The 23,907-nt window shown below is 41.0% G+C and overlaps 1 protein-coding gene and 1 long non-coding RNA gene across 3 annotated transcripts in view; one reads left to right on the top strand and one right to left on the bottom strand.

The window, feature by feature from the left end:
• Positions 1-8,787, bottom strand: part of stt3b (STT3 oligosaccharyltransferase complex catalytic subunit B) — a 118,939-nt gene extending 110,152 nt beyond the window's left edge. The window contains exon 1 of the mRNA XM_072560688.1: positions 8,515-8,787. Within this exon, the coding sequence (XP_072416789.1) occupies positions 8,515-8,681 (167 nt within the window). The 5' untranslated portion in view covers positions 8,682-8,787. The remainder of the gene's footprint in view (positions 1-8,514) is intronic.
• A 142-nt stretch (positions 8,788-8,929) lies between these two features.
• Positions 8,930-20,882, top strand: LOC140464979 (uncharacterized). 2 transcript variants are annotated; one of them, XR_011955036.1, is made up of 3 exons: positions 8,930-9,301; positions 18,221-18,515; positions 19,598-20,882. It is a non-coding gene; the product is annotated as an uncharacterized lncRNA (long non-coding RNA). The 2 variants fall into 2 exon arrangements; XR_011955037.1 differs by lacking the exon at positions 8,930-9,301 and having other exon boundaries at positions 17,542-18,515; positions 19,598-19,757; positions 20,502-20,882.
• The last annotated feature ends 3,025 nt before the right edge of the window (positions 20,883-23,907 follow it).

Raw genomic sequence — 23,907 nt, 5'->3', positions numbered from 1 at the left:
GATGTTTCTCTTGGTTGGGAAGTATAGAACAAGGGGTCACAATTTAAAACTAAAAAAAAGAGGGATATAAGTGTGAGATGAGGATTTTTTTTTTTACTTAAAGCAGCGTCAACCTTTGGAATTCTCTATCTGATGGTTTTAGAAGCTTATTATTTGAAATGTTTAACAAGGGTTATGTGGATGGAGCAAGTAAAAGGCATTGAAATGTTTGATCACACATGATCATATTGAATGATGAGAAGGCTTGACAGGCTGAATGGCCTACTGCTATTCCTATATTTCTACGAACTGTAAACTGTAGGGAAAGGACGGAGACTTAGCCCATAGTATCAGATCTGCAAATGCAAATTGAAATTGGACCTGTGGTCCTTCCAATTAAAAAATAAAATGCTGCAACACTCTCAGAGTCTGGAGAAATTACTAGAAAGAGCAAAGACAAAGAAAGGTGGTCCCATCTAGAAAACCTCTGTACAGAGCTGAAGAAATTATAAGAATTAGATGTAACAGAACAACTTGTTATGTTTGTTCCAAATCCATTTCTTGAAGGTGATTTTGGTAGTTTGGCTACCAAATTCGATCAAGTACTGAAAAAACAACAAATGTTGGAGATCACAGTGTGTCAGGCAGCATCCAGGAAGAGATAGCAAGCTAACATTTCGAGTTTAGATGACTCTTAGTTCTTAATTCCATCAGGTATTTGACTTACAAAGCAACGCAGTTGATAGAGATTATTATTATGTTAAATGAGATTGAGCTGAAAGTCAAGGCATGGTGAGTTTTGGGGACTCAAACAGAGAAAAATACCCAATCCTTACAATCCTGTGCTTTTAAAGCGAAAGCTTACTTTGACTATGCATACCTTTGATGCAATGCTCTTGTAAAAGAAGATAAGGAAGTCCCTGAATTGCATCCATCTCTCAGGCACCCATTTGAAGAACGATTTATTATTGTCACATGTACCTAGGTACAGTGAAAAGTTTTATTTTGCGTGCAGTACAGACAGATCATAGCATGATAAAACAGAGTGAGGAATACAAAGTTGCAGCTGCAAAGATGTTGCACAAAAAGCAAGATCAACACTAGATTTGAAATTTCAGACTCTATTGACAGCAGCTGTTCTTGAACCTGTTGGTCTACCCCATCCCTGTATATGGTGTAACGTATTAGCTTGGATAGAAGGTTGGCTGGCTCACAGAAAACAATAAGTCTGGGGCCCTGATTTACAAACATCCCACTTACGGACACAATCTCATACAGGGGTACAATTTTAAGGGTTGTGGGAATCTGGAATGCACTGCCTGAGAGGGCAGATGTCGCAAGGAATTCTTGATATCACAAGGAATTAAGGGCTACGAGGAGAATGCGGGTAAGTGGAGTTGAAATGCCCATCAGCCATGATTGAATGACGGAGTGGACTCGATGGGCCGAATGGCCTTACTTCCACTCCTATGTCTTATGGTAGACGAGACAGTTGAGAAGACTCTTCTATCTTCAGTCTGACAGAAGAGGTTTAAAAGAGATTACAACTGGTTGGGAGGTGTCTTTAATGATGGCTGCGTTTCTGCAGCAATGAGAAGTGTAGATGGAATCAGTGGATGGAAGCTTTGCTTCCATGGCGAGCTGGGCTGTTCACAGATCTGGATTTACTCAGTCCTGTTAAAAGCAGTTGCTGTACCAATGCTTTTTATGGTGCATCTACAAAAGTTGGAGAGAGTCCTTAAGGACATGCCGAATTCTCTTAGTACTCGGAGGGAAAAAAAAAGGTATTATTGTGCTTCTTGACAGTTGCATCAATGTGCGTAGTCCAGAGCAGATTGTTGGTGATTGTCACTTCTAGGAGCTCGACTTTTCCGACCATCTTCACCTCAGCGCCACTGATGTAGATTGGGACACACCCTCCTCCTTGCTTCCCGAAGTCGATCAGCTGCTCAGTTTTGCTGACTTTGAGGGAAGAGATTGTTATCTTTAGACCATGCCACCAAGCACTCACTCTCCTGTATTCAGTCTCGTTATTGTTCGATATGCAGCCTACAACTGTGGTGTCATCAGCAAACTTGTAGATGGCGTTTGGATAAAATTTGACTACCAGTCATGAGCGTACAGGGAGTACAGTAAGGGGCTGAGTACACAACCTAGAGGGTTGTCATGGAGGAGGTACAGTTGCCTATCCTCAGCGATTGCAGTCTGTACGTCAGGATGTTGAGGGTCCAGTTGCAGAGGGCAGAGTCCTCAGACTCCTAGGTCTCGGAGTTTGGGTGCAATTATAGTGTTGAAGGGGGAGCTATAGTCAATAAGTAGAAGCCTGCAATCTGTAATCCAGACTTCAAGGCACTGGCAGATATCGTGCAATCACAGGTGGCACAGTGAGACTTGGTAAGTAGAGGACAAAATATACACACTTGGTTTTAGATTTATATGCACTAAAAATAAGCTCTGTTCTATATTTATTTGAGAGTAGGTTCTGCGTTGCAATTAAATTCAAGTGGACATCACTGGCATTTTCAACAAAGAGTTAGATCTAGTTGTTAGGGCTCAACGGTATGTGGAGAAAACAGGATCAGGGTACGAATGATCATATTGAATGGTGGAGAAGACTTGAAGGACTAAATGGTCTAACCGTGCTTCTTATTTTCCAACCCTGTATATGGGGTAATGTATTAGCTTGGAAAGAAGGTTGGCTGGCTCACAGGGCCCTGATTTATGAACATCCCACTTACGGACGCAATCTCATACAGGGGTACAATTTTAAAGACCCGATATACGAACATTTCCAGCACGTATGAATGGTTCCGTTATATTGTCCTGCATTGGTTCCAAATTGTGCATAAATGGGACCCCGTTTGCAAGAATGAATCTTTTCAGACTGGCAGGATGTGACAATTGACAAGCAGCAATGCCCCTTAGCTGAAGAATAAGAGGGCATAATTTTAAGGTGAAAGGCAGAAGGTTTTGAGGGGAGTTTGAGGGAGGCTTTTCACACAGAGGGTTCTGAGAATCTGGAATGCACTGCCTGAGAGGGCAGATATCACAAGGAATTCTTGATGTCACAAGGAATTAAGGGCTACGAGGAGAATGCGGGTAAGTGGAGTTGAAATGCCCAGCCATGATTGAATGGCGGAGTGGACACGATGGGCCAAATGGCCTTACTTCCACTCCTATGTCTTATGGTAGTTGAGACAGGGAACTTCACAACCTTTAAAAAGAGTACCTGGATACACATTTGAAATGTCAGAACACACAAGGCTATAGGCTAAATGCTGAAATGTAGGACTATGTAGATTTAACAGTAGTTTCTGTCTGTGCAAAGTCAATGGGCCAGAGGACCTTTTCTGGAATGTATGGTTCTAAGTAAGAGTTTTAAAAAATTTTCATCACGAGGTGATTGAAGGCACGGTAACTACATCTGTGGATGACACAAAGGTTGGTAAGGAAAGTATGCTGTGACAGAACAAAGGCCAATATGGAAAGACTGAGTAAGTGAGCAAAAATCTGGCAGATCGAATAAGATGTGAGAATATGTGAAGTTGTTCACTTTGACAGGAATTGAAAAACAGTATTACTTAAAGGAAGAACAACTGCAGAATTCCAAGATGTAAAGGGATCTAGGTGGTTTAGTATGTGAAATACAAGTCCTCAGGAAAGCTAACTTTTGACAAAGAAATTGAACGTAAAAACAAGGATGTTGCCTCAGTCATACAGGGCACTGATGAATTCACTTGAATACCATATGCAACTTTGGTCTCCTTATTTAAGGAAGTAAATGAATTGGAGTAGATTCAAATGCGATTTATGGACTGATAACTGGAATGAGCAGGTCATCTTAGGAAAGATTGGATAATCTGGGCTGTTTTTCCACTGGAGTTTAGAAGAGTGATAAAATGTGAATGGCCTCAACTAGGTGGATGTGAAAAGGTTGTTTACTTTTGTGGGTAAGTTCAGAACAGGGAACACAAAATTTGGGTTCACCCTTTTAGGGCCGAGATGAGAGATTCCCTACCACCAAGCTTGAGGGTGGTCCGACTTTGGAATTCTCAGAAGACACATTGGATAAAGAGCTATTAAATGTGTTCAATAGGCGGTAACAGATTTGTTAGGCAAGAGCATCAGAAATTAAAGCAGGTTTTAAGGGCATGTGGAATTCAGCAAAGTCTGAACATAAACAAATCAGCCATGAACACACTACATAGTGGAGCAGGCTTGAAGGGTGGAGTGACCTACTTCTGCTCCTAACTCATATGTTTATATGTGAGAGACAGACCTCCAATTTGGACATAATGTCCATCTTCTACATTCTAAAGCCATTCCACCCAGCACCTAGCCTATCAGGCTAGAGTGCCTGAGAGATATACAGCACGGAAACAGATCTTTTTCGGTTCAACTCATCCATGCCGAACAGATATCCGAACCTAATTTGGATTTGCGCTAATATATTACCCTGATCTTAAGTGATGGATTTTGGGTAATAATCTTGTGAGGTCTTTCTGCAAATCAAAATTCACTACCTCCACTGGTTGCTCTGTTGTACATTCTGCTCATTAAACCACAAACAAGATTTGTCAAGTACAATGATTTCGCTTTCATAAATCCTCTTGGCCTCTGCCCGATTATAAGACTGAGTTCCTTAGCATGTTGTTATTACTTTCTTAAAAATACACCTTAGACATTTACTTCCTATTAATATCAGGGTCAGTGGCCTTGTTTCATTTTTCTCTTTCACTCCTTTCTTGTTGTTAATAACATGGTTACATTTGCTACCCTCTTATACACAGGGATTGCTCTGGAATCTAGGGAATTGTGAAGATCAAAACTGATGCATCTATCTGTACTCATTTCATAATAAGCCTTACAACATTGGTTGAAAAATGCATTGCTGGAAAAGTGCAGCAGGTCAGGCAGCATCCAAGAAGCAGGAGAATCGATGTTTTGGGCATAAGCCCTTCTTCTCATTTAACATAATTCCTGAAGAAGGGCTTATGCCCGAAACGTCGATTCTCCTGCTCCTTGGATACTGCCTGACCTGCTGTGCTTTTCCAGCAACACATTTTTCAGCTCTGATCTCCAGCATCTGCAGTCCTCACTTTCTCCTTACAACATAGGTTATCAGGTCCAAAGGTAGTGCCTGCTTTTTATCTGATTACTTATCCAGCATTATTGCTTCACTAATGCTAATTTATTTGGAGTTCCTCATTCTTGGTCTCCTACTTACAACTGATACATTTTTTTACTGCATCTACCTTCCAAGTAGATGACAAAGTATTGTTTAATATCCACCATTTCCTTATTCCAACTTATAATATCTCATGTTTCTGACCATGGGTTCACTTTGACTCTTTTGTACTTAGAAGATTTTACAAACTTTTTACAAATTAACCTTTGCTGAATTCTAAAATCCTCACAAGCCTTTTTGACATTACAAGCCCTTCTACTTATCAGACATAGTTGGACTACTTTTTCCAAAGAAGATTCAGTTATTAAGCAAACAACTTTTTCTTGCAAATTATAGATGAATTTTTTTCTTGCAAATTATAGCCGATTCTTTTTTTGATCCTTTGGTCTCACAAATAACGTCCACAACTAATTGGAATTTTTGTTTCTATTGTGAACGTAAAGGATGTAAAATATGTTTTAAATATTGCTGGCTATTTTAATCAAATAAAATTAGAACCAGTCATCAAATCAGAATCCTGTATTCAATTTTTATGGATCCATATTGGGTTAAAAAAAAACACAGGAGAATGTTTGTAGTGACCTGCTAATCAGGTCATTGTGTTCCACAAATATCTGATCTATGGTCCCCACTATATACTCTTCATCATTCATGCTATAGTATTGATACATGCATTTGTATGCATCTCTTGGGTATCTTGTAAAGCATTAATCAATCTTCAGGATAGTACAGAATGAGCAAACATGGATGTGCTGTGTGAACACTTTGGCAACCATTAACCTCCACTGTTCATCAGTTTATATCTTTTCAAGTAACAGCAAATTATATGAACTGCACCAAAACACACACACACACACACACACACACAATATTAAACTTGCAAGTATACAACTGGAAGATAACTTACTGTCAAAGAAATAAGAAACATGCACAGCAACCCTAGTGACAATTTTGAAGTCAGGAAGACAATAAACGTCAACTCATTATCAATAGTTCTACAAGTCAGATGTAAACTAACCAACTATAAAATCGATCTTAAGCAGTTTTTCTCAACTTTTAAATCAAACAAATTTACCAAAGATCTCTCAAATACGTTTGACAGAATATGAACAATCAAATGACCTTTGAACTCTCCCAAGCAGCTTTTTAAAAAAAATTAATTGACTTGCCAACTATTTCACATCATTCATAAGCAGGGACAGGTTTAATGCTCTCTGCTCTTTTAAATCTACATAGTTCAATAATCATGACCATTTTATTTAAAAAAGTGCAACAATAAACTACCATTTTTCATTGTGGAATTGTCTGTCCAGTCCAGTGAGTAGTCAGTGTTCTTCAAATATCTGCCTGAAGATAGCTGAAATATGCTCATCTAAGTAGATAGCTTGAGTGAAAATTTTATGTATTTGAACTACCCATAACACTGTTTCACAACTAGAGGTTTGAATCAAATAGAGGCAGTAAAAGTCCTTGCCCTATCCTTTCCAATGTAAATTTTGCCTATCAACGCCATCTTCTTCTTCTGATCAGACCATAGCTCAATTCCCTCAACTCCTCTCCATTCTCCAACTTCATAGCTAAGTATTTTGTTCTTTATCTAATCTTGTCGACATTCCCAATCAGGCCCATGGCTTCATTACCCAACTTATTCCTATTTCTATCCATATATCTAAATTTTCCTTGTTCTTCATCTCCTGGACATTTCAAACCCCTAGTCTCCTTTTCAAAGCTTTGCGATACACATGCTCTTCCTTAAAACCTCCTGCTCCTTCCATAAGGAAACCCTTGTTACAGCATAATCTAGTCTCATGGTCTCAACCCCTTATCCTCCTTAGGCACCATTTTTCATATGCTTTATGTTCCCATAACGCAACTCTGACAACTGTCCTGTCCCCATTTATCCATCTATAAAGGTCTCTTCTCCATCCTGGTCTCTGCATATCTCAATTCCCATTACCATACTGCCCCAACCCACTATGTACTTTCAGCTCCATCATCCAGTGATCACATTCCTTATGTCCTGTCCACACACTTCACATTTTATAACACAAGCTCCACAAGACCTTAAACCCCTAGGGTTCCCCAAATTCCGGTTTTCCAATACTGACAAAACTACTTTTATCTTAATTTTTCCACTTTACATTCACACAGTTTAAAAATCACACAATGCTTCACCTTCCTGCTTAAATATTACATCCCAAGTTAGCTTTCTAGATTTCCAAGCTTCATCCTCCTCACTAACTCCAAATGCGTCAGTATCTATAATTTCCCTTGCTCCACAAAGTTATCCCAAACACTTGATATCCCCCACTCACTCCAGAACTCTGACATCCTCCTTTGTCCTGAACTTCAGTTATCCTAACTCTTCTTTCTGAAGAAAGAAAATCAGCCCCTCTTTTTCTCTCCTCACACCTGGCCAACCGTGGCTCTTCCAATTTTCAGTAATCTCTGTGCATGTTCTACTTGCCCACCCAAACTTCCTAACAGCCCGCATATCTGCCTACCCTATTCTATCATATTTATGTTCCCATCAACGCTCTCTCACCTACAGATCATCCTCCCCTGCACTCTGCTCTCTAACTTCCAAGTCACTACCTGCTGCTCCCTGAGTTCACTGCTGTGCATGACCCTCTTGTGCATCAGAGTTCACCCACCTCTTATCTACTGAACACCTCCTCCCTGGTCCACCCCCAATTCCTTACTCCTTGATCTCCCCATACCCTGCATTCGCTCATCCATTCCACTCCCATGCCTACTTCATCTCAACTCACTTCCCTCTGCTGTCATTCACTATTCTCCCTTTGCAAGTCCTCTGACCTGCAAAGTGTTGCTCTGCCCCTCACCAGTTCCCCCACCTCCATGTTAGCCCACTCCGATCCCCCGATGATCTCTCTGCCTTCAACACATGGTTCTCTGTGCTGTGCTCTCTCCCCACCCACATGATCTTGCCCCCTCTTCCTCTCGCACATCACCCCCACCGATGATTCTTCTCCCCAAGTATCCCACCAGCAGGTTCTCCCAACCCCATGTCCCCCACCTCCTTTTCACTCCACCGTTTCCAATCCCATGCGTCCACCCACATTCCCCTTTTCCTTCCTTTATTCCCACGTTCGCCTCCTTCCCTCCGGTGTCCTTCCTCCTTCTACGTTCCCCTTTTTTGTCCGTGTTCCTTCTTCAATACTACACCCCGTTCCCTCTACTTTGATCTCCCGGCTTCCCCTTTTTCTCCTCCTGCGTCAACCCCCCCCCCGTCCAAGGTCCATCTGCCCGAACACCCCTCCCCCCCAAATAAAAATAAACCGCGGGGCTTTACACTGAGGCAAGGCGGCTGTACGCGTGTTACTCACCACGGGTCAAACTCATGGATGATGCTCTCGAAACGAATGACGGCGAATAGCCTGGAGCTGAATCCAGCCAACCAGGCCAAGAAAAGGACAGTGAAGGACAAGAGAGATTGCCAGCCGGCCGGGTGAGAGACCAGGCTCCTCACCTCCACCGCAGAACGCTCCGCCATTTTACAAGTTAACGGAAGAAAGGGGGGGGAAGGGGGGAACCAAACCGCGTCGGGGCTTTGAAAATATTTGAGGGTGCAAACAGTAAGTTGGGGGGGGGGGGGGGGGAAGGGGTAGGATCAGGCCAAGGAAAGGGGAAGGGGGTTTGAAGGCTCCCGGCTCTCAGCCCCGCGCTAACATCACTCGCACAGGAGCGGCGCTGGGTCCGGGGCCGCTTGTGTCTGACCAATCTCCTTCCCCAACCGCCGGGGTAGGAACCGATCGGTTGTCAGGGAACCAACGGGAAATTATGGACTGGAGGGGGGGGAGGGGAGGGGAGGGGGGAGACAAAAAACGGTGGCAACCACGCCGAACGGAAAAGGCGGTACACAACTGAAAAAAAACCGCCGCGGATTCCATCAACTTCCTCTGCTCCGGGCGACGGTTGGCTGGGTCTCAGAGTGGCGGCCAATCAGGGGGAGGCTTACTCAGTTGTCTTGGGGAGGAGAGGGGGGGCGGAGAAGAACGTCAGTGGAGACTCTGATCCAATCAGCGGAGGCGTCTTGGCGGCGGCGTGGAGGCTGATGATTGGAGCTGGCAATGGGGGCAGGGTATAAAATCTTGACGACGGCAGTAGAAGCCGGTGAGGTGGTTCGTCTGAGTTAATGCAATATGGGGGTAAAAAAAAAATTATAGTGTGTGCGTGTTAGTTAGTGGGACGGTTTCTGTAGCTCATCCACTTGTTGCCTCAGCTGGTAAATATTAGAGCATTCCGCCTCCACTCCCTTTACTGGTTTAACCCCACCTGGCTGGTTGCTCTCGATTCAAATGATCGTTGGAAATGGCAATGATTTATCCACCAACCCCAAGACTTTATATAAGTTTGTGATTTGATACACATTTGGAGAGAGTTCACCAGTTTTGGTTTACGAAACGCAACATATTTTAAATTGGGCCGTCACATTTTGGGGTAAAATGTTTTCAGGTTTTTAATTGGGTCTCTTCTTTAGATTACGAACATTCCCATTCGACAACCCTTAGAGTCATAGAGATAAAAATCACACAACCCCAGGTTATAGTCCAACAGGTTTAATTGAGAGCACACTAGCTTTTGGAGCGCTCCAAAAGCTACTGCTTCTGATTAAACCTGTTAGACTATAACCTGGTATTGTGATTTTTAACTTTGTACACCCCAGTCCAACACTGGCATCTCCAATTCAGTCATAGAGGTGTAACAGCATGGAAACAGACCCTTTGGTCCAACCTGTCAATGCCGACCAGTTATCCCGACCAGTTATCCCAACTGCCAACACCCTGCCCATATCCCTCTAAACCCTTCCTATTCGTTTTCTGTACCCACCCAGATGCCTTTTAAATGTTGAAATTGTACTTGCCTTCACCACTTCCTCTGGCAGCTCATTCCATACACATACCACCCTCTGTGTGGAAAAAGTTGCCCCTTACCTCATTTTTATATATGTCCCCTTTCACTCTAAGCCTATGCCCTCTAGTTCTGGACTCCCCCACCCCAGGGAAAAGACTTTGTATTTCTATCTTATCCATGCCCCTCATGATTTTATAAACCTCTATGAAGTCACCCCTCTACCTCTGACGCTCCAGGGAAAACAGCCTCAGCCTATTCAACCTCACCCTAGAGCTCAAATCCTCCAACCCTGGCAATACCTTATAAACCTTTTCTGAACCCTTTCAAATTTCACAATATCCTTCCAATAGGAAGGAGACCAGAACTGCGTGCAATGTCCTGTACAGTGGCAATGTGACTTCTCAACTCCTGTACTCAATATGCTGACCAATAAAGGAAAGCATACCAAATGCCTTCTTCACTATCCTGTCTACCTGCAAGTCTATTTTCAAGGAACGATGAACTTGCATTCCAAGGTCTGTTTGTTCAGCAACACTCCCTAGGACCTTACCATTAAGTGTATAAGCTCTGCTAAGATTTGCTTTCCCAAAATACAGCACCTTGCATCTATATAAATTATACTCCATCTGCCACTTCTCAAACCCATTAGACATCTGATCAAGATAGCGTTGTAATCTGAGGTGACCTTGTTCGCTGTCCATTACACCTCCAATTTTCATATCATCTGCAAACTTACTAACTATACCTCTTATCTCACATCCAAATCATTTATATAAATGATGAAAAATCATTACTTTGTCATTCTAACTTTATCCCCATTTAGTTCTTATGTACCACCCCCCCTTTCTGTTTTTGTTCTCATTTATTTCTGTCCATCATACTTGGTATATCTCACTGTTTCAGGCATATTTTTCCTCAAACCCCTTTATTATAGGCATCTTCAATGAACTTGTTCAGATATGTTATGATGCATCTCTGGAGCAGATGAGACTTGAATTCAGGACAATTCATAAGAACCCACAAACCCTATTTTTTTAAAATAGGTAATCAATGCTAATATCTAACTTAATCACATTTATTGCACTAATGTTAGAGATCATTAGCATCTAAAAATCTTGTGATTGTCAAAACTACCCCACAAAATTTCATGTTTTTATGCAAGCAATCTTTGTAGTATATAAAATTAATTAAGCGAAGGCTTCATTTGGCATTATAGTTTATAACTTCTTAAAATATGAACTCATTTCTATGTTTTGCTTGTTCCTGTCACTACATACTCCATAAAAGTTCCCTTATACTATGCATGATCCTTAAAGTTTAATTCACTTCTTTTGGTTCCAAATGATAAGTATGCCAGGAATCTCAGGAATTCACTTTAATTTTCCACAGTGTCTTAGTTATTCTCTGAGGTAAGACTTTAAGGGTATCCTTGCATTTGCTTTGGCTAAGTGCCACTTCAACTTCTATTTAAGATCTTATGACTGTGAATTACTTGTTCTATTTGCTGACAGATACTGACCTGCCTTCTTACAACCTTCCAGTGTAATACTGCAAATTGCCTTTGACACTTCTAACCTAGATTCCATCATATTCCTCCCCACAAGTGTCAACTGAGCATGAGACCATATCATGTTATGTAAATTATTGTTATCTCTGTTTGACTCTCCCAACTCAGTGAGTTGCAACCTATGCCGAACTAAGACTCCCACTGTCTTCTGTAAGAAGCATGAAAATAAATTACACATAAGACCACAGCCCTTCTCCATAGTAGCTTGGCATACTTCAGGATATTCTCAACCAAAAATGTAGACTAAATAATTTATATTATGGTTGTGGGTATGTTCGCCGAGCTGGGAAGTTGATTTGCAGATGTTGCGTCCCCTGTCTAGGTGACATCTTCAGTGATGTCACTGAAAATCAACTTCCCAACTCGACGAACATACCCACAACCATGACAACCAACACCCAAGCTACAAATTTTTACGCACACCTTGAAAATAATTTATATCCAATGTAATGCTTCAATTTTGCAGCCATAGGGCTGTATAAACAGTATAAACAATTTAAGTTTTTCATTGAACTAAAGGTAGACCTTCTGGCTCCATTATAATCCAGAGATGGGTTGTTTATTATTTATGGAGAAAGTGAGGACTGCAGATGCTGGGGATCAGAGCTGAAAAATGTGTTGCTGGAAAAGCGCAGCAGGTCAGGCAGCATCAAAGGAGAAGGAGAACCGACGTTTTGGGCATAAGCCCTTATGCCCGAAACATCGATTCTCCTTCTCCTTTGATGCTGTTTATTATTTATGTGTTGCACTCTACCTCCAATCTTGTAGACGACTCAAGCTTGTTTCATTTCCATATACATTAGATGCATGCCAGTTTCTTAAATATTTTTATTTATCTTCATTTAGTACTTCCTCAAACTAAAAGTTATATTCTAGTTTGAGATATTTTACTGGTTGATACAACTAAATGGCTTGCTAAGCAATTGCATGTTGGCCAAACCAGGTAAGGATGGTAGTTTTCCTTTTTTAAAGGGTATTAGTGAAGCAAATGGGTTTTTACAGCAGTGGGTTCCATGGTCATTATGAGATTTTTAATTCAAGACTTTTATTGAATTCAAATACCACCATCTTCCATAGTGAGCTTAGGGTTTAGGGCCCCAGAACACTAGCTAGGTCATTCCTTCCCTCTAAATGCAGCAAGAACTAGATGTTATCCAGACCACCACCAATGCTCAGTAGCAACAATGTGTACCAGTTACAAGATGCACTGAAGAAATTCGCCAAGGCTCCTGAGTCAAGACCTTTCAAACCAACAACCATTAGCATCTGGAGGATGGGAGCAACAGTTACATGGGAACATCACCACTAGAATATTTTACTCTAAATCATTCAACATGCTGACTTGGAAATGGAAAATTGTTTCTTCAGTGTCACTGGATTAAAATCCTGGAACACCCTCCCTAATGATGTTGTGGACTACAGCATGTAATGGACTACAGCAGTTGAAGAGGGCAGTTCACCACGGACTTTTCAAGGACAATTAGATGACCAATAAATGCTGGCCCAGTCAGCAGAGTCCTTTTTTTTTAAAGTTACAAATATGCATTCAATAATACAATAAAGTATTGAGAATGTTGCACTTTTACAAATATTGTAGTCTGAGGTCTTGCCTGCTTCTATAGATGGGCATTATAATGCCCTTGACACTACAATGAAGAGCAGTTAATCCGCTCAGCATCTTAACCAGCATTGTTTTTCTCAATACTGCTCAGTGTGGTATCCTTTTTCCATGAGAAAATGATGGTTCAGGCCAGCTATGACAGCAAAACTTGATCTCTTAAGATCCACTTTGAGCTAAACATTCTGACACAGGCATAGATTAGATTAAATTAGATTTCCTTCAGCGTGGAAACAGGCCCTTTGGCCGAACAAGTCCACACCAATCCTCCAAAGAGTAACCCACCCAGACCCATTTCCATCTGACTAATGCACCTAACACTATGGGCAGTTTAGCATGGCCAATTCACCTGACCTGCATATCGTTAGACTGTGGGAGGAAACTGGAGCACCCGGAGGAAATCCACACAGACATATGGAGAATGTGTAAACTCCACACAGACAGTCGCCCAAGGCTGGAATTGAACCTGGGACCCTGGTGTTGTGAAGCAGCAGTGCTAACCACTGAGCCACTGTGCTGCCCTGTAGTTTGGCATTTCCTCTTGAAGACTACTGTATGCCTGCAGATCACATATGGAAGGTGTCTACTGACATGCCGACCAGATATCCCAACCCAATCTAGTCCCACCTGCCAGCACCCAGCCCATATCCCTCCAAACTCTTCCTATTCATATGCCCATCCAAATGCCTCTTAAATGTTGCAATTGTACCAGCCTCCACCACATCCTCTGGCCACTCATTCCATACACGTACCACCCTCTGCATGAAACAGTTGCCCCTTTGGTCTCTTTTATATCTTTCCCCTCTCACCCTAAACCTATGCCGTCTAGTTCCGGACTCCCTGACCCCAGGGAAAAGACTTTGTCTATTTATCCTATCCATGCCCCTCATAATTTTGTAAACCTCTATAAGGTCACCCCTCAGCCTCCGATGCTCCAGGGAAAACAGCCCCAGCCTGTTCAGCCTCTCCCTGTAGCTCAGATCCTCCAACCCTGGCAACATCCTTGTAAATCTTTTCTGAAGCCTTTCAAGTTTCACAACATCTTTCCAATCGGAAGGAGACCAGAATTGCATGCAATATTCCAATACTGACTTAACCAATGTCTTGTACAGCTGCAACACGACCTCCCAACTCCTGTACTCAACACTCTGAGCAATAAAGGCAAGCATACCAAACTTCGCCTTCTCTATCCCATTGACCTGCGATTCCACTTTCAAGAAGCTATGAACCTGCACTCCAAGGTCGCAGCCAGTTCTGTATCCAAATGGCTAGTTCTCCCTGTATTCCATGAGATCTAATCTTGCTAATCAGTGTCCCATGGGGAACCTTGTCGAACGCCTTACTGAAGTCCATATAGATCACATCTACTTCTCTGCCCTCATCAATCTTCTTTGTTACTTCTTCAAAAAACTCAATCAGGTTTGTGAGACATGATTTCCCACGCACAAAGCCATGTTGACTATCGCGAATCAGTCCTTGCCTTTCCAAATACATGTACATCCTGTCCCTCAGGATTCCCTCCAACAATTTGCCCACCACTGAGGTCAGGCTCACCAGTCTATAGTTCCCTGGCTTGTCTTTACTGCCCTTCTTAAACAGTGGCACCACGTTTGCCAACGTCCAGTCTTCTGGCACCTCACCTGTGACTATCGATGATACAAATATCTCAGCAAGAGGCCCAGCAATCATTTCTCTAGCTTCCCACAGAGTTCTTGGATATGCCTGATCAGGTCCTGGGGATTTATCCACTTTTAACCGTTTCAAGACATCCAGCACTTCCTCCTCTGTAATCTGGACATTTTGCAAGATGTCACCATCTATTTCCCTACAGTCTATATCTTCCATATCCTTTCCCACAGTAAATACTGATGCAAAATATTCATTTAGTATCTCCCCATTTTCTATGGCTCCACACAAAAGCCACCTTGCTGATATTGAGGGGCCCTATTCTCTCCCTAGTTACCCTTTTGTCCTTAATATATTTGTAAAAACTCTTTGGATTCTCCTTAATTCTATTTGCCAAAGCTATCTCATGTCCCCGTTTTGCCCTCCTGATTTCCCTCTTAAGTATACTCCTATTTTCTTTATACTCTTCTAAGGATTAACTCGATCTATCCTGTCTATACCTGACATATGCTTCCTTATTTTTCTTAACAAAACCCTCAATTTCTTTAGTCATCCAGCATTCCCTATACCTACCAGCCTTCCCTTTCACCCTGACAGGAATATACTTTCTCTGGATTCTTGTTATCTCATTTCTGAAGGCTTCCCATTTTCCAGCCGTCCCTTTACCTGCGAACATCTGCCTCCAATCAGCTTTTGAAAGTTCTTGCCTAATACCGTCAAAATTGGCTTTTCTCCAATTTAGAACTTCAACTTTTAGATCTGGTCTCTCCTTTTCCATCACTATTTTAAAATGAATAGAATTATGGTCGCTGGCCCCAAAGTGCTCCCCCATTGACACCTCAGTTACCTACCCTGCCTTATTTCCCTAGAGTAGGTCAAGTTTTGCACCTTCTTTAGTAGGTACGTCCACATACTGAATCAGAATATTGTCTTGTACACACTTAAGAAATTCCTTTCTATCTAAACGTTTAACACTATGGCAGTCCCAATCGATGTTTGGAAAGTTAAAATCCCTTACCATAACCACCCTATTATTCTTACAGATAGCTGAGATCTCCTTACAAGTTTGTTTCTCAATTTCCCTCTGACTATTGGGGGGTCTATAATACAATCCAAATAAGGTGATCATCCCTTTCTTATTTCTCAGTTCCATCCAAATAACTTCCCTGGATGTATTTCCGGGAATATCCTCCCTCAGCACAGCTGTAATGCTATCCCTTATCAAAAATGCCACTCCTCCTTCTCTCTTGCCTCCCTTTCTATCCTTCCTGTAGCATTTGTATCCTGGAAAATTAAGCTGCCAGTCCTGCCCATCCCTGAGCCATGTTTCTGTAATTGTTATGATATCCCAGTCCCATGTTCCTAACCATGACCTAAGTTCATCTGCCTTCTCCGTTAGGCCCCTTGCATTGAAATAAATGCAGTTTAATTTATTAGTCCTACCTTGTCCCTACCTGCCCTGACTGCTTGACTCACTTCTGTTCTCAGCTGTACATGTCTCAGACCGCTCTTTTTTCCCACTATCTCCCTGGGTCCCACCCCTCCACCTTACTAGCTTAAATCCTCCCGAGCAGTTCTAGCAAATTTCCCTGCCAGTATATTAGTCCCCTTCTAATTTAGGTGCAATCTGTCCTTTTTGTACAGGTCACTTCTACCCCAAAAGAGATTCAAATGATCCAACAATGTGAATCCTTCTCCCACACACCAGCTCCTCAGCCATGCATTCATCTACTTATCAGAACTGGCAGATAACCATTCAGTTTTGCATGCCTGAGATGTGAGATGCAAATTATGCCAAGTCTTCAACTGAGAGTTGCTTTATGTTGATGATGCCACACTAACATTTCCTTACTGAGAAACACTTCGAGCAGCAAATAGATTTGCTCACACCTGTAAAAAATTTTGTTTGTCAGAATTAGAGAGATAAATGTCTCAGTCCAGGACGTTGATATATCACTTTTAGCTAGAATTAACATTGGAGGTTGTTGATAGTTTCACTTATCTAGACTCCACAATCATAAGCCATCTGTCCTTTGTTGCTGAAGTCAAATTTTGAAGTAGCTGTGTAATCATTGAACTTCTCAACCAAAATTGCCAAGACAGATTACCTGATCATTTATTTTGTGATTGCTAAACCTTGCTATGTGCAAGTGATTTTCACATTTATCTACCTAAGAATGATAATTCAGGAGTGACACATTAGTTGCAAACTTCCATTAGATATGCTGAAATAAGATATAATTCAGGTTCTTTATCTCTTTGAATCTAATTTATATCCTGGTCTCAATTTGTTTCCCAATCACTTTGTTCGTGCTCTATCATGTTCATTTCCTGATTTACTGAATTTTTGACCTAATTAACCTTTTTACATGCACCAGTTATGTAGAAAGTTGATAGACTACTTTCAAGGGTGAGAATTGGTCGCAAAGATCAGGTGTGTGGGAGCATGATTACACGGGTTGCTGAAACATCTCAAAGATGACGACAGTGGATTCATGCTGTAAAAGGAAGAAATTAGGTTAAGATATGATTCAAGGTGACTGAGACCTGAATTTACAGCTGTGGATTTTTATTAATAAATAATGTTGCTCCTGTATATTTCGTTGTTGCTCATATTGTACATACATTATACAATGTCCAATATTGTTAAATAAAATTAATTTAATATTCATTGGCAATGATCTAAGCTTTAACTTGAGTCAAGCTTAGCTTGAGCAGCTGTGTAAAATTTGATTTTCTAGTTATGATGAAATTTTGAAAAAAAAGAGTTTCCTGTTATGCAATATATTTCAGTTGACGCGTTATAATCTGCTTGGCTGTTTTCAGTTTGCAATGCCTTGGGTCTCCAGCCTATGCCTTGTACCTATGTTGTTTTGTTTTGACATGCTTCTTATGATCCACAAGAGTGAATGATGCTCAGCATGTATGATAGAAATGAAGTTATAAGAAGAACGCTGTATATTCTTTGAATGTGCAGTAGCAACTCTTAGATATGTTTCATTCCTGTATCAGACTTAATTTACTTTGGTTTGAAAAATTATAAGGATCAAATGTTGTGTGTTTGTTGATGGTGGAACTAAAAGGTCAAAATAGCTAATTTAAGAACAAAAAAAGTGCCATTATAAACAACTTTGACAAACTTATGATGTTTCAAGTAAAATAGCAGTAAGTGAAATACTTTTGAAGTACAATTACTATTGTGTGAGTTGGTAAATATGATACCCAATAAGATAACTGACCACCTATTATGTTCTTACCAGTATTGGCTGAGGTTCAAATGTTGTTCAGGACTCTGAGTGAACTGCCAACTCATTGTTGAATAATACCATGATATCTTTCATCTTCACTCGCGATGATATGGTCTCAGGTTAAACATCTCCTGCCCCACTGGAGGACTGAACATCATTGACCACTGCTACACAACCAAAGACATCTGCTGCTTCACACCCTGTTTGTGCTTTGGAAAATCGATCACAATGCTGTGTTCCTCCTCCCAGCTTACAAGCAGAAGTTGAAATGAGAGGATTCTTAACAGAAAGTAGTACAATGCTGGTCTGAAACTGCAGAAGAGTTTGTCTGGGACAGCTTGGAATCGGTGGACTGTACCCAATTCAAGAATTGAATAGACAACGTCATGGCCTTAATTAGCATCGGAGAAGTTGGTAAGCAATAATATTAGAATCTCTAATGTTTGGAAACAGGCCATTTGGCCCAACAAGTCCAGATTGACCCTCCAAAGCGTAACGCACCCAGACACATTCCGCATCCCTATATTTCCCCTGACTAATGCCCGTAACTTACATATCCCTGGACACCGTGGGCTATTTAACATAGTCAATTCACCTAACCTGCACAGCTTTTGACTGTGGAGGAAATCGAAACACCCAGAGTTCTTGGTTCTGGGGGAGCTTGACCCCATCTATTCCGAACACTTCTATTGCTCCAACTGTTAAAAAAAGCTCCAAGGCCTGACAAGCTGTTTACTCCATTGAATTCAAATACACAGCTTGGCACTTCTTGGCCTGTCTTAAAACCTGTCAAGAAAAAGAAGAAAATAAGTCTTTTAAAGCTATAGTATTGTCACAATCGTATCTGTGTTACACCAGGTACACATTGGTGTTGAAACCATAAGATGGCTAGCATGTGAATCTTTGAATTGTACAGAGATAAATCATAATAATTAACACTTGTGAATGCAAAACATAATTCCAGCCATGGAGGGAACCTCTACATCTGAACAATATTCTACAAACTTCTTAGTTGAAAGTAGCAATAAATTGACAGTGCATGGGAAAGATAAATTCTTGTGATGGATTACTTGACTAAATTTTCCTTTGTTTGACAGCTTAGTAATACGACTGTCATCATTCCTGACATGATGAGGGCTATTTTCAGTGCAGATTGAAGTACACTGGCAAATTTCCAAGATTGTACTAAGAGGGAAATAGTCAATATAGAATCCCTACATTGTAGGAGCATGGAATGGGTCTATTTGGTGCTGCCTTTTTGGCACTAAACTGTTTTGGCGCTCATTACTTTGGCGCTGAGCTGTTTTGGATCCAATTCAGAATTTTAAAAAGTCTTGATTGGTTAAAGAAGAGAGGATGACGAACAACCCGCTCGTTTTGTAACCATTTTCTCATTTAATAATTGTTAATAGTCATCTACTGCCTTGATGATACTTAAGCCCTTCTGTCTTCACATTGGAAAGCTGTAATACAATTTTCTTCCTATTTTCTTGTAGAGCCCATACCAGAAATGGCTGAAAACATTCTAAGCAAGAGAACAAACCAAAATTATCACACGATGGTTATCTATATGTATTTGATAAATGTAGCAAAAGCGACACTAAAACCCATGAAGTAGTAAAAGAAGTGAACGGGCATTCTCATGGTGCTTCAGCAGTAAGTGTGGAAGTTGCTACCATCAAAACAAGTGTAAAATGTAAAGCTGAGGAAACTTTTGAAGTGCTATAATCAGTTATAAATGCTTGCATAGAAAATAGTTCTCAAGCTGCTCAGGCAGCACTTCCAACTTCAGATGCTATGAAAACATTTGTACGAAGAAAACAAAATCAGATCAATTCTGCTCCTCCAAATCCTGTTAGTTTAAAAGAGTTAGTGATCTGTAACGAGTACAAATTTTATGTGTCGAGCAGTGGTCACTGTGAAGACTTTTTAATTGGCGATAGTGGTCAAGAAGATGAGAGAATTTTAATTTTTGATAGAAAGAGCTGGGTAGTTTTTTTACGTGATTCAGAAGTCTGGTATGCGGATGGGAATTTAAGATGACTCCTCCATTATTTTCTCAGGTTTATATTATTATGGCAAGAAAGCATGGAGGAGTTTTTTCTGTATTATATGCTTTATTACCTAGTAAGTATTAAATAACATATGTTAGAATGTTCCAGATGATAACTGGTTTGCTACCAGATTTACAGCCAAAAGGCATTTATTGTGATTATGAACACGCAGCTTTTTCCGCAATGGAAGAATGCTTTCTGGGAGTGGAGCTGAAAGGCTGTTTCTTCCATTTAGCACATAATATTCATAAGCATCTGAAACACCTTGGGCTCTAACATTTATAGAATAATGATCCTGACTTTGCATTAAAAGCTAAAATGATCGTCGCGTTATGTTTTGTACCAGTCCCACATGGATGTCTACATCGATGCTTTGTTGGAAGGCTTACCTGATGAATGTCAGCCATTAGTAAATTGGTTCGAAGATAATTATGTTGGGAGGCCAATGAGACAAGACAATGGGCGACGTTCGCCACCTTTTCCTAAAGAAATGTGGAATCTGTACAGTTGGACCATAGCTGATGTGGACCGAGCAATCATGCTGAAGCTGCACATAGAAAAATATATGCAGAGCTAGGAATTAACCATCCTGTTATATGAGGCGAATTCAAAAAGGGTGTGATGCATATTATGAACAGTTGATTGCTGGGAATACTCCAAATCGAAAATGTCTGAAATACATTAGGGCCAATGAACGCATTTTGAATATTGTACAACAGTTTGATTCACAGGAACCACTGGAATATTTGCGTGGTTTGGCCTACAACTATTAAATTATTTATAATCATTTTTACTTGTTGAATTATTTTAGAAGCATTGTAAGAAATTCACTTTTATTGCATTGTAAGATGAATCTAATTATTTTTTATTCATTATTTTTAACCTATTAACAACAGGTCAGGCAGCATCTGAAGAGCAGGAGAATTGACGTTTTGGGCATAAGCCCTTCATCAGGAATGAGGCTTGTGGGCAGGGGGCTGAGAGGTAAACGGGAGGGGAGTGGGGCTGGGGGAAAAGTTGACTGGGGGGGGAGGTGCAGTGAAAGAGAGACTCATTGAGATTCTTGGAAAGAGAGGAGGAGAATTTCTTCAACGTAGAAATCCTTGGAAGAGGCTTCATAGTCGGGTTGAAATCAACTAGAGAAAATGAGGACTGCAGATACTGGAGTCGAGAGTGTGATGTTGGATAAGCACAGTAGGTCTGAAAAAGGGATTACCATTACCAGCACAACTTATGCTTGGAAGACAAATGTGAGTGATTTTGCCTAGCAACCAATTTTTGAACAGTTCTGAGACCTAGGACATGTTTCTTCAAAGACAAAAGGAGAAAATAAGAGAATGAAAGAGATACATGATAAGCAAGCAGATAAAGAACTATCAAAACTCTGCGCTGGGCAGTAAGTAGGTGTTCAAATACTTGGATACCAGCAACCACCCCAGATGATCTGAAGCCATTACTGATCATGACGCCATATTATGAAGGTAAAGAGGTCAGATCAAACCAATGTACCACGCACCATCATACACAAAGGAAGTAAAGAACATTCTGACCAACATTACATTACAAAGTTTTTTTTCTTGCATGCCCTGAATCTCAGCTAAAAACTTAAATCTGGTCCCCATGTCAATGCACAACCAAGTAATACACCAGCTTTTATTTATCCACTGTTTCTTAACAAGTCATACTCTTGATCATCTCAAGCAATTCTCTCCTTTAATCTCCTTTGGTCAAAGGAGAACAACCCTTAGCTTTTCCAACCTAACTTTGTAGCTAAAACCCTCCATCCACAGAATTGTTTCAGTAAATCTCTTCTGCACTCTCTGAAGAACCCTTGTAAAGTTTGTATCCATGATCTAGAGTCATACAGCCACAGAAACAGACAATTCAGTCCAACTTGTCAATGCTGAGCAGACATCCCAATCTGATCAGGTACCATTTGCCAGCATTTGGCCCATATCCTTTTAAACATTTTCTATTCATATACCCCATCCAGATGCCTATGAAGTGCTGTAATTGTACCAACCTCTACCCCTTCTTCTGGCAGCTCATTTCATTCACACCACTCTGTGTAAAACATTATCCCTCTGGTCTTTTTAAATCCTTCACGTCTCACCTTAAATCTATGCCCTCCTACTTTAGACTCCTCCACCTAGGAAAGGGGCATTGGCTATTCATCCAATCCATGTCGTTCATAATCTTATAAACTTCAATAAGGTCACCTCTCAGCTTCTGATGGTCAAGGGAAGATGGTGCCAATACCAGGTGACTCTTCGCGAGCTCCCTACAACATCTTATTCTAACATTTATAACTGTTCTGCACTTTTAAACGTCAATTCTAAGTCTGTAAAAGTTACTATCTTTTTAATGTTGGTCTTGCTTTTGCAGTTGCAACTTGTATGCTTCACTCTGTCTAAGCACCCTATGATCTCTGTGTCCTTGTTTGCTATGATCTAGCTATACTGCTCACAAAACAAAGCTTTTCATTGTACTTCAGTACATGTGACTACAATAAATCAAATCAAATTATGGAATTACAAGTGAATAGTGTTGGAACTTAACATTGATGTCAGAGGAGATGACAGTCCTGACTGGAGGAATCCATTTCTGTAGTTGGGCTATGGTAGCAAGAGTCCAAACTAAAAGGGTAGAATGAGGTGACCTCTCACAGTTTTTTCAGTTTCTTGTGCATGAGTTTACATTGCTGACTGAATCTGTGCTTGGGATTAAGTGTGTGTGTGTGGGGGGGGGGGGGGGGGGGGGGGGGTGGATGCGGTTGGGGGTGGATATATTTTAATTCTCACAGCAGTTCAATTATTAACCAGTTTGCCACTTGTTTAAAGAATGTCTGAAATAAGTATTATTTTGGATTTGTTGAAAAGCTTGGTGAAAGTCTCTTTTGCTCTAGTTGATGGTAATGAAGAAAAACAAACTGATCATTTTTGGTGAATGATTAAGACATTTGCACATTTGGATTCTCTTGGTTTCCAGTGCACTCCACCCACAAAAGTCATAGCACTTGGGAAAAGAATATAGATAATCGAGAACAGAAGCAGTGTGCAAATGCAAATGGAAATTGGAGAGCTCACAATTAGGTACTGAACCTAAGCTACCTTTAGGCAACACTTCTTGTAACCTTCACCTAAGAGGAGTGTGCGAGGTACCTGCATTATGCATAAAAATTGGTAACCAAACTGTGCCATCTCCTAAGATCTAAACTGCAGAAACTTCGCAAGACAGGAGTTGCACTGTCAGTAGTCATCAAGATCATTGTTTTCCCAGTAACCAAAGCAAGTAATATTATTGACATCTCAGTTATCTATCTATCTATCTATCAAAGAAGTGGTGGATATCCTGTGTAGAAGAAGAAGGGACTTCACAATTTTGACTGAGAAAATAGTAGGAGGAGGACTGAACATATAGACAATAGACAATAGGTGCAGGAGTAGGCCATTCTGCCCTTCGAACCTGCACCGCCATTCAATATGATCATGGCTGATCATTCCTAATCAGTATCCTCTTCCTGCCTTATCTCCATAACCCTTGATTCCACTATCTTTGAGAGCTCTATCCAACTCTTTCTTAAATGAATCCAGAGACTGGGCCACCACTGTCCTCTGGGGCAGAGCATTCCACACAGCCACCACTCTCTGGGTGAAGAAGTTTCTCCTCATCTCTGTCCTAAATGGTCTACCCTGTATTTTTAAGCTGTATCCTCTGGTTCGGCACTCACCCATCAGCGGAAACATGTTTCC

Source organism: Chiloscyllium punctatum, chromosome 41 (assembly GCF_047496795.1).
Source record: "Chiloscyllium punctatum isolate Juve2018m chromosome 41, sChiPun1.3, whole genome shotgun sequence".
NCBI classification, from domain to species: Eukaryota; Metazoa; Chordata; class Chondrichthyes; order Orectolobiformes; family Hemiscylliidae; genus Chiloscyllium; species Chiloscyllium punctatum.
The sequence above is the reverse complement of the archived record's forward strand: the minus strand, read 5'-3'. Positions and strand labels throughout refer to the sequence as shown.